This window comes from Heteronotia binoei, chromosome 17, assembly GCF_032191835.1.
Source record: "Heteronotia binoei isolate CCM8104 ecotype False Entrance Well chromosome 17, APGP_CSIRO_Hbin_v1, whole genome shotgun sequence".
NCBI classification, from domain to species: domain Eukaryota; kingdom Metazoa; phylum Chordata; class Lepidosauria; order Squamata; family Gekkonidae; genus Heteronotia; species Heteronotia binoei.
In genome coordinates, this window is record NC_083239.1 from 24010762 (window position 1) to 24020708 (window position 9947).

The 9947-nt window shown below is 49.5% G+C and overlaps 1 protein-coding gene across 4 annotated transcripts; it reads right to left on the minus strand.

Annotated features, from left to right (window-relative positions):
• Window positions 1–3086: 3086 nt before the first annotated feature.
• Window positions 3087–9703, minus strand: MEAF6 (MYST/Esa1 associated factor 6). 4 transcript variants are annotated; one of them, XR_009556352.1, is made up of 8 exons: window positions 9517–9703; window positions 9232–9347; window positions 8654–8759; window positions 7065–7110; window positions 6217–6409; window positions 4694–4760; window positions 4156–4189; window positions 3087–3462 (listed from the first exon to the last, which is right to left on the minus strand). XR_009556352.1 is itself a non-coding variant. In XM_060258166.1 (8 exons), exons 1-8 carry the CDS (start codon window positions 9619–9621, stop codon window positions 3454–3456), a joined length of 639 nt encoding a protein of 212 aa, XP_060114149.1. In that variant the 5' UTR covers window positions 9622–9703; the 3' UTR covers window positions 3087–3453. The 4 variants fall into 4 exon arrangements, 3 of the variants coding, with proteins under 3 accessions (XP_060114149.1, XP_060114151.1, XP_060114150.1); XM_060258166.1 differs by lacking the exon at window positions 4694–4760 and adding an exon at window positions 4893–4922; XM_060258168.1 differs by lacking the exon at window positions 4694–4760 and having other exon boundaries at window positions 8654–8741.
• Between the last annotated feature and the right edge of the window lie 244 nt (window positions 9704–9947).

Genomic DNA, 9947 nt, shown 5'->3' on the forward strand with positions numbered 1-9947 from the left:
GAAGCTAAAGTTTGCATTTTAAAAAAGCAAGAGTCCCTTGTTTATTACTACGAAAGAGACTTTTAAAAATAACACATACTTTGAAGTTGCTTTTCTTTGGTGGTTCACAAAAGCTACAACCCCCATGAAAAGCTGGCTGGTTCCTATAGCTCCAGTTCCCTAGACACAAACAGAAGGGGGTGCATGGGAGCCTAGACCCCTAATATTCTGGGCCTACTTGTTGGATCTAGAAGACTGCAGATGGAGCATTTTCGATCAGTTAAAGGGATGAATTGTTTTCCAGAATGTATGAGCAAATATGCACACCGCAGTGCTCTCACTTATTCGACACCCTTTTAGTTCATTATCACATCACACGTAGGCATGGCAGAAAGTTGGATCAGTGGTCTGTTTTCGTGTATGAATAGGACATGTGGAATAGCTGTGCAACTTAGATGAACTGTATGTTTTCTGTTGGCCTCACTCCTTATCCCATCGTCTGTGCCTTGGGCACTTGATAGGGCAGCCAGGTTGCACCCTGCCCTCAAACTGTTCAGTAAGGCAGTGGGGAGAAATGGGGGGAATGGCATCCTGCCATGACATCACTTCCAGCTGCATAACCTGAAGTGATGTCTTTGCATCACAAGATGCTCTAGGATTCACCTGTGGTGTTTCTCAGATCTCTGTGAATCCTAGAATGCCCCATTGATGCAGTGAAATCACTTCCAGTTACATAGCTGGACTGATGTTGTAAGATGCCATTTGGTTAAGTCCCACCCCGGCCAGTATCCCAGGGCTGGCAACCATACTGCATGTTCTACAAACCTTGATCCTGCCAAATTTCTGCAACTTCCAGGAGGAAGCAACCCTACTTCAGGGAAGCTGACAAACATTTCAATGGAGATTTTCACCTGTGGTCATCAGAATCCTCTGGCCACCAACTGCTGCAAAAAGTAGAGGGCATCACCAAACTTGGGACTGCAATGCAAATTTTGTTCTCAGGGCTAAAACTCAAGACTTGTGCACTTCCCTGGACAGTGCCTGGGTTGGGATTTCCATCAACTCAGCTTGTGATTGACTGTCTTACTAACCCATGTCATTCACCAGAGCAGAAATAAACCACCTGGTGTTTTCCTAGCCAGGGCTAAAAGCATCTCACCTCAAAAAGAAGACTGCAGATTTATACCCCGCCCTTCTCTCTGAATCAGAGTCCCAGAGCAGCTTACAATCTCCTTTATCTCCTTCCCCCACAACAGACACCCTGTGAGTTGGGTGGGGCTGAGAGGGCTCTCACAGCAGCTGCCCTTTCAAGGACAACTCCTATGAGAGCTATGGCTAACCCAAGGCCATTCCAGCAGCTGCAAGTGGTGTGGGGAATCAAACTGGGTTATCCCAGATAAGAGTCTGTGCACTTAACCACTACACCAAACTGGCTCAGGCCACAGGTGGAGGTATTCAGAGGTGGTGGGGACTTCAGGCAGGGAGCAGGCCTTCCCATGTAATCTCTGGAGCAGAGCAGAGCTGAAGGGGACAGGATTCTTGGAGAACATCTCAGCTCTGACTGTACAAGCCACTATCAACCAAGTTTCCTTCTGTGGACCTCACCCCCTCCCTCTTTATGCGAATCTTCAGCCTATTGTGACTGTATAGTGGCTACAAAAAAACCCCACATTTCACATGTGCATGAATGAAATCACTGCAAAGCTTGGGGAGAACTAAATCCTTAGCTTTAGCAGCCTCATAAGGAGGAAGTATGGATCCCATGAACACATGATTTTGCAGGCCCCCCTGCTTGTCTTCTCTAATTCCTTCCACCCTGTCTCCACCCTATGCCAGTCAGTTCTGTCTACAGGGCCTGCTGATCCAGGGAAGCACACAAGTTCTTTGCCCAATAGGAACTATCACCTGAAGGTGAGTGAAACCTTAACAAGAGGAGTCCCAATATTGCAAACCTACAGCCTGGCTCCTATTTACATATAATCCAGATCTACAGCACTGGGCCCATTCCAGAATTTCCCATCCATAATGGATAACATATTTTCCCAGTTCCATGCTTTTACAACCATACCCGTTATGTATGGTTTGTGCTACCAGTTCTCAGCTGCCCTTTGAAACTGAAGAAGATACAGACTGCTTGTGGGTGGGGAGAGGCAGGGCTGTAGCTCACTGGTAGAACATCTGCTTTGCATGCAGAAGGTCCCAGGTTCAATCTCCGGCATCACTAGCCAAAAGGATCAGGAAGCAGGTAATGTGAGAGACCTCTGCCCCAGACCCTGGAAAGCCATCACCAGTCTGAGTAGACAATAGACACTTCGTTTGATTCAGTATGGCAGCTCTATTTTAGTAAGGGACCATGGCTCAGCAGTAGAGCATCTGCTTGGCATGCAGAAGGTTCCAGGTTCAATTCCCAGCATCTCCATTTAAAAGAACCAGGCAGTAGGTGATGTGAAACACTTCTGCCTAAAAACCTGGAGAGCTGCTGCCAGTCTGACAATACTGACCTTGATGGACCAAGGATCTGATTCAGTATAAGACAACTGCATGTGCTCACTAAGCCATTTCCCTGTTGAAGGATGGGATGGCAGAATGCAATCAGCCTGGCGGGATGGGTGGAGCAACCTCTGGAACCTTCAGAGACTTGCAGGCGAGCCACGCTCAGAACACAGGCTTGATCTCAGCAGGAGGAAGGAGAGACAAAGGACTCTGCACATGCACAGACACCTGGATTGCTTATTTGCATGGCTAGGAGCCCTCTTCCAACCTGACACTCTGAAAATGTCATCCCACAGGGGAACTTCTGCCGCTTCAGCCAGCCTCACGCTAACTTGCCCATTCCTAGGCCTGGTTGTCACAGGGAGAAGATTCACCTCTCAGCTCAGAGGAGACAGGTGCGCTTAAGTGCTTTATTTCCGAAAAAGCAAGCAAGTGGACTACAGACAGGCTCAGCCCAAGTGCTGCCCCCACCCCTGCCCCTTTCTCTCCACTTTGCAGCAGATGCACCAGAGGAATTAAACCAAGGCACCACTCTTTGTTTAAAGTTGCTCACCTTGTGGCTGACCCTCTTGTTGGCCTGTAACATTTGGATCAATTTATTTTTTTACAAAATGGAAAATTAAATACCAAGATTTATTTTAAAAAGACAACCAATGACCACCCAACATTTATGAGACAAAAAAAAATCAATCAAGAGGCGGCAGTGGCACGAAGAAACATCGACAGGAGCATCTCCCAAGGGTTCTTTTACACACGTGATGGAGCACTAAAGTGTGGCCAATGAGAAGAGGGCTTCTATTTCCGATCAGCGAGGAAGCGAGACGCACCAGGAAGCCAGGGATTGTCACCACCAGGTCTGGGCTACGAGCAAGAGTAGGTGCGCAGGTCTAGGAGGGAGCTGGCATTGTGCTTATTCAGTCTCTTGGGCTGGACTACGGTGGGGGAGAGGGACCAATCCTGGAAGTTTCACTGTGGAGAAGCCTAGTAGTCCTGCGGTGAGGAGAGAAGGCAAGTGTCAGTGTAGAGGCTTACACAGAGAGCTAACTTGATCCTCCCATTCACCCATCTAAGGGGGTGATATATAAGAAACAGGAAATTCAGCACAGAACTAGTGCTTGGGAAACAGAGCACACACTTTAAGCTCTCAATGAAAGGCAGAGTAGTGTATTTGTCAGAGACTAGGATCTGGGGAAGCCAGATGGAAGTCCCCACTTCAACAAAACATGGGGGAAGGCAAGGAGGGACAGCATCAGACTAGGATCTGGGAGACTCATGTTTTAATCCACATTCAGCCATGGAAGCTCAGTGAGTGACTGTAAGCCACTCACACACTCTCAGCCTATCCTCCCTCACAGGGTTGTTGTGAAGTTAAAATGGAGAACAATGTGAGCCCCCATCAGGGAGAAAGGCGGGGTATAAATGAAGTAAATACAGTAAATACGTAAATATATAAATAACAATGCTGTCCCTCCAAACCCACTGAAAGGAAACATTCTAGGGCAAATAACAGCATTTTTTATTAAGGAAACCATTTCCTGACTAAGAAAAGATGCATGTAGTCCCCAACCTAGCCAATGAAACAATGGTTCTGGTGTTGGAGCCTGGGATAGAAAGCCCGAGAAAAGGATCAGAGGTTGAAGGAGGAAAGCCCCAAAGATTCAAAACGTCCAGGTTGATACTTACAGCGCGGGGCTTTTTGTTCAGCTTGAGATCAATCCTGCAAGGGAAGAAAAAAAGAAAAGAGTGGTCAATCCAGATCGAGGTCCTGGGTGGTGCAAAGCCCCAGTGGGTCTACAGGGCAGGTGGTCAGCTCATTCCCACTCACCAACATACCAGGCCAAAGCAGAATTCCCCACCCCAACCCAGCACAGAAAGGCAAATTTCCACCCATACAGTCACAATCAGGCAAAGAGAATCAAGGCATGCACTAGGTTAGCATGTTAACAGTACAGCTCTGAAGAAAAGATAGATCATTTACTGAGTTAAAGAGGATTTAGCGACATTCACAGTCACCCAAGAGGGACCCTGGTATGCTTTGTATTGGGGGGGGGGGGAAATCACCACGCCTGTACAGCTGATCAACTTTAGAAAGCAAAGCAGGAAAAAAGATCAGTTAAAAAAAACTTAAGAGAAGTTTATCTGCTTTTTAAAACAACATAAAGAAGCGGAAGAGTAAAGCCGACTGATTTTTTTTTGCCCAAGTTATTAAATAAAGTATTACCTCCGTTAATGCTTTTGTCTGTTTTTTTGTTTTTAAAAAACGTGCCAGCCTAACCTAATATACATACCTACAATTAAACAGATAAACTATGGGTTAGAATCGTTCTGAGGAGGGAGGAGCTGAGGGAGGGGAGGAGGAGGGAGGGGGGAGTCTGCACACTAACAACACAGCACAAAAAGCAAAGTCGAGTCAAACTTACTCAAAGTCATAATCAAACATGCCAGACGGACTGAGTGGCAGCATTTGAAAGGAAGAAAGCAACAGAAATTAATTGACTAAGGAATTAAATCCATTAGTTGATTAGCCACCCTAGCGAGATTATTCCAAAATCAAGACAGCCAGGGACAAGGTGCTACACAATCTGACTCCCAAAAGCTCTTATCCCCACTGCCAGCCTGAAGAGCCCTCTCTGTCTGACATCATGGAGGGTTTCGGGGGGGGGGGGGGGTGGCGCAAGGTGAGAAAAACTGCAGGGACAGCAGGCAGGAAACAGGAAGTGGCCACCCAAGGGTGCTTTTAAAGCCACAAACCCATAAAGAGAGCAATAGACCACTCTGGCCACGTATGATTTTGAAAATGGTTAAGGAAGCGTGTGGGTCATTTGGTAGGGGAAACCAAGACAAGAAAGTCAAACACAGCAAGAGCCACAAGGAAAGGAGGGGAGGCGAGGTGGAAGCCATCCCTCAAAAATTTGCGGGAAGGGGCCAGATCCTGATCTCAGGGCTCTGCAACTGCTGAAGAGGAAAAAAACACAGGCTTACTGATTTCTCTGAATCAGTAGTTTGGTGGCAAACAGGCAAGCCCGAGCCCAATTCAGAATGGCCCACCCTTTGTCACTTTGGAAACCGATAACAAAAGGGACCACCCCTCACCCACTGGGCATCAGGGCATAGGAGGCAGAGTGCCCAGCTGGAAGCATCAGGCGCAACTTGGAACTTGTGAGATAATGAACAGGTTTGTTTCAGCTGCCAGGACGATAGAAATGGTCAGACTCAGACACCGCACCAACATAACGGCCCAACCACCTGTGGTTTTCTGTCCGCCTCCCAACATTATTGACATAAAGACCTCCTTGCCTTTTAAAAAAAATACCTTCTTCCTGTTTATGGCTTTGTCTGGGTCTAAGGCAAGTTTGCTTCCTGCTGTGATGAGTTCGATGCCTTTCACCCATTATTCTAAAAAGACTCTCCTTTATATGAATGGCGAAGAGCTGAACTCATTTCCTGCTAGGTGCCATTTAATTTAATCTGCAGCTTCGGCAATAGGAGTTAGAAGAGAAAGACTCTCTTTGTGTAAGTGCAGGGACTCCAAACCAGTGCTGCTGTTTAAAAGACACAACTCTCTGTGGGCTTATTCCACCCCAACCACTGTTCACACTACCATTTTCTCCCCTGACATCAGAAGAGTTTTCAATCAACTCCCATCTCCAAGAGAAAAGGCAGCAGGCAACCTCCAAAAGAAAGGTCCTTCCTCAGGACTCTTGCCCTGCCTCCTTCCGTTCCGCACCTGCCCAACCAGCTCACCTGTGTCGGTTTTTGTTCTTCCGTTTTTTGTGGCTACTATGGTGGCTGCCCGAAGAGGTGGAAGAAGCGGCTTTCTGAGGCTTGACACCTTGAACGGAACCATCTAGCTCTTCCGCTTCCTCCTGACTCGGCTCGTTTTCCTGGTTGTGGAAATCTGGGGAAGTGTCACTCTCGGTCCCGCTCCCGGGCTCTCCTGGAATGAGACAAAGCCAGACATGCGCTGCTCAGGGGATGGAAGCTTTCCTCCAGAAGCCCTCCTAAATCAAAGTGCTCCGGCCAGACATACTCCGGCCAGACCAAGTGCTAAGCAGACCAAACTGTGAATTTTCAACTATGTTGAAATCTCTGATTGTTGTTGGTTTTTTGCTGTCAAGTCGCAGCTGACTTATGGCGATCTCATAGGGTTTTCAAGGCAAGAGATGTGCAGAGGTGGTTTGCCACTGCCTGTGTAGCAACCCTGGAGTTCCTTAGTGGCTGCCCAACCAAATACTGGCCACGGCTGACCCTGATTAGCTTCCAAGATTTGACTGGATCAAGCTAGCCTCGGCTATCCATGTAAGGGCAAGTATATTGCTTAGAATCAATTATATTTCTAACCTTTCTAAAGTTCCCAGAGGAGTAAGCAGAGTAAACATGGAGAGTGCTGGACAATGTGAGGTTGAGCTCTCTCCTCGGCACAGGAGGGGCTGGCTTCAGAGAGTGTGCCAGCAGTGTTTCACTGCCACTGCACACACCTGTGGGAATCCTGACTCCACTCTCTCAAAGGTCAGAAGCGTATGGTGTGGAAAAGAAGCTCACCAATGGCATGACTGGCTTGTGGTGGTGGCAGAGGGGGAAACCCAACTTACGTTTTTCAATGAGCTGGTCTTGAACTCCTGCCAGGGCGCTGACTGCCTAGAAAACCAGAAAAAGACCAAAGTGAGCAGAACTGAAATCTACAGATGGACTCAGTTCACTTCTCCATGCACTTCCTGGGGAAACTAAGTATGAAGTTGCCTTGGAAGACTGTCCAGAAACTCCATCTAAACTAGAACACAACAGCCAAATTGTTAACTAGGGCTCGCTGCAATTAAGATGTTAATTCCATGTCTACACAGGTTTCTGGTAGGTTTCAGCACTGGATTAAGAAAAGGATCATGGCTCAATGGTAGAACATCTGTATGCAGAAAGTCCCAGGTTCAGTCCCCAGCATCTGCATTTAAAGAACAGGCAGTAGGTGATGTGAAAGACTCCTGCCTGAGAATCTGGAGAGCTGCTGCCTGTCTAAGTAAACAATACTGACTGATGAACCACTGGTCTGATTCATGTGACTGTTAATTTGCTTAATGGCTTGGGCCTCATAAATTGCTGTCCTTGCTTAGAGATCAGTTAAGAGCCCCCACCTAGTGGTAACCTGCCCTGCCTCAGGTACAGTAACCAGAGATCTGTGCAAAAGAAATTGTGCTGACCCCCCAAGCCCTGGCCCCAGAATATTCTCTTCACTCATTCATTGCAAGCCTTCCCAAGACAACTGGAAAGCTTATTCCAGAAAGCCTTGGAGCAAACCAGAGGTTTTGTCCCCAAGTTTTAGCCACAATGGTTTGGGGCTTTTTGTTGGTTTTTACTGCTGTTGGGTTTCATGTTGACTTTTATTATTATGTTGGTATTTTGCCTTGTTTTGTTTGTGAGTTAACCTTCACTTTAAAAAAAATAGCATATAACAAACAACATGCAACATTAACTACATTAAACAAACATGGCATTTGCTTCCTGGCACAAAATCCAGGATCCTGAGAATCTTGGTTATACCCATTGCATCCCACAAAGGAGAGGCCTCCAGGAGAATCACAGCTTCTGCAGACAATTTAGTAGGAGACAGAGGCAACCAATGCAAGAAGCAGTTGGTCATGGAGAAGTGCCAATAGAATGTAAAGTAATACAGCAGAACATGGTTCAAAAGCAACATGGTATACATGGGTAAACTTCCAATGGGAGGATATGAGAACAGTCCTGCTGGATCAGACCAGAGATCTGTCTATTCCACAATCCTGGTTCCTACAGTAGTCAGCCAGTTACCCTGGAGGGACAAAAAACCCCACAAGCACACACACACACACAAGGGCACAAAGGCCAAGGCTGCATTCAAGCACTGGGTTTCAGAGGTTTGCTGCCTGCACACATGAAGACAGATTGTAGAATCCTCAATGAGCCCCCAAAACATTCAGGAAAGCAGACAGGCAAGTTCAATGGTTCCTTCCTGTCAGTACAACAGAACCTGCCTTTGCTAAAAAAGTCCTAGCAGGGTGATGGAGAAGTTGGTGGTACTTTCTTTGACACTGACAACCTTATGTAGGCAATGCTCAGAAACAGCAATGCTGGTCTTTGGTGTGACACACCACAGAACATGTCCTATGAACGCCTCCCACAAGTGAAGGGAATGCAGACAGGAGAGACTCACAGCGGCCGAGGTGACTGAGGACTTGCTGAAGAGACGCTCAGCTTCTTTGAACTTTCTATTCCTTCTATCGTTCTTGCTGTTGGAGTTCCTAGGCAGAGAACAACTGCTGTGAAGAAAGGAGACATAGAAGGAAGCCCGTGCACCATGTTGGTGAAGGACCTGGAAAACTTCCTGGGGGAGAAAGTGCCCAGCAGTCCCCCAAGTGAAGAAACAACACCTGAGAGTGACTGGAGGTCCTCTGGCTGTTGATAGTCCCTGCCCAGAAACAAGCCAGGGGAGGAGGGGAGAGTTGCCAGCCTCCAGGAGGGGCCTGGAGATCTTCTGGAGCTATGCCTGATCTCCAGATGACAGAGTTTAATTCCCCAAGCGGAGGGTGCTTTGAAGGGTGGGCTCTACAGAATGCTTTGGAGGGTGGACTCTACAGCATAACATCTCTGTTGAGCTCCCTCCCTTCCCAAACGCTGCCTTCTCCAGGTTCCACCCCCAACCTCCAGGAATTGCCCAATTCTGAGCTGGCAACCCCTGCATTGCTCTCTTCCTCCGTGCAAGTCCATCCCGCCCCCTCGGTCGGCGCTCACTTCTGGTTGGTGAGGTAGCGGTCCCAGCCGCGGATGATGTTGCCGTACATCTGCGTGTCTTCCAGGTAGCTGCCCTCGAAGGCGTAGATCTGCCGCTCCAGGTTGGCCAGCGTCTCCTGCCGGGCGGGAAGGGAGACGGAGCCTCAGTGGCGGAGCAGCAGCAGGCTGCCCTGCCCTGCCCCGCCTCGCTCGCCAGCCCGGCCCGCCTCCCCCGAGGACGAGGCCCAACCGCCGCGGCCTAGGCCTGCCCAGCCCGCCACCTCCCGCCCGCCCCGCTTCACCCACCGCCAGCTCCTGCTTGCGCTTGACCAGCTCGGCCAGTTCGCGGCGGGTGTCCGGGATCTGCGGCGGGGCGCCGGCCTTGGCAGCCGCTCCGTGAAGCGCCGCCATGGCCGGCCCGACCGGAGCCTCGCGGGGAGTGGCGATGCCCAGCCGCGCCGCCGGGGGCAGCAGCCGCAGCCGCGCCACCAGCCCGGCCCCCTTCCTGGCCCGCCGCGCGCTGCTCTTCCGGCTCGGCCCAGGCGGCCTCCGGGCACCAGGGGCGCCCTGCCCCGACCCACACACGCTCCGCCGGGCCGGCAAAAATGGACCCAGACCCCGGCCGCAGATCTCCGCCCGCTCTGCCTCACGCGCCTTTTGGGGCTCAGCCCGCAGACCAAGCGGTTCGGGCTGGGCTGCCGTAGGGTTGCCATCCTCCAGGCGGTGGCTGGACACTA

Bases quoted from the DNA above. Each gene is read 5' to 3' on its own strand.
- MEAF6 (XM_060258166.1), bottom strand. From the start codon at position 9,621: ATGGCGGCGCTTCACGGAGCGGCTGCCAAGGCCGGCGCCCCGCCGCAG. The intron at 9,348-9,516 runs GTGGGTGAAGCG...CCCGCCCGGCAG, and splicing joins AGCGCAAGCAGGAGCTGGCG to GAGACGCTGGCCAACCTGGA. The intron at 6,410-7,064 runs GTAAGTTGGGTT...GTCTCATTCCAG, and splicing joins AGACCAGCTCATTGAAAAAC to GAGAGCCCGGGAGCGGGACC.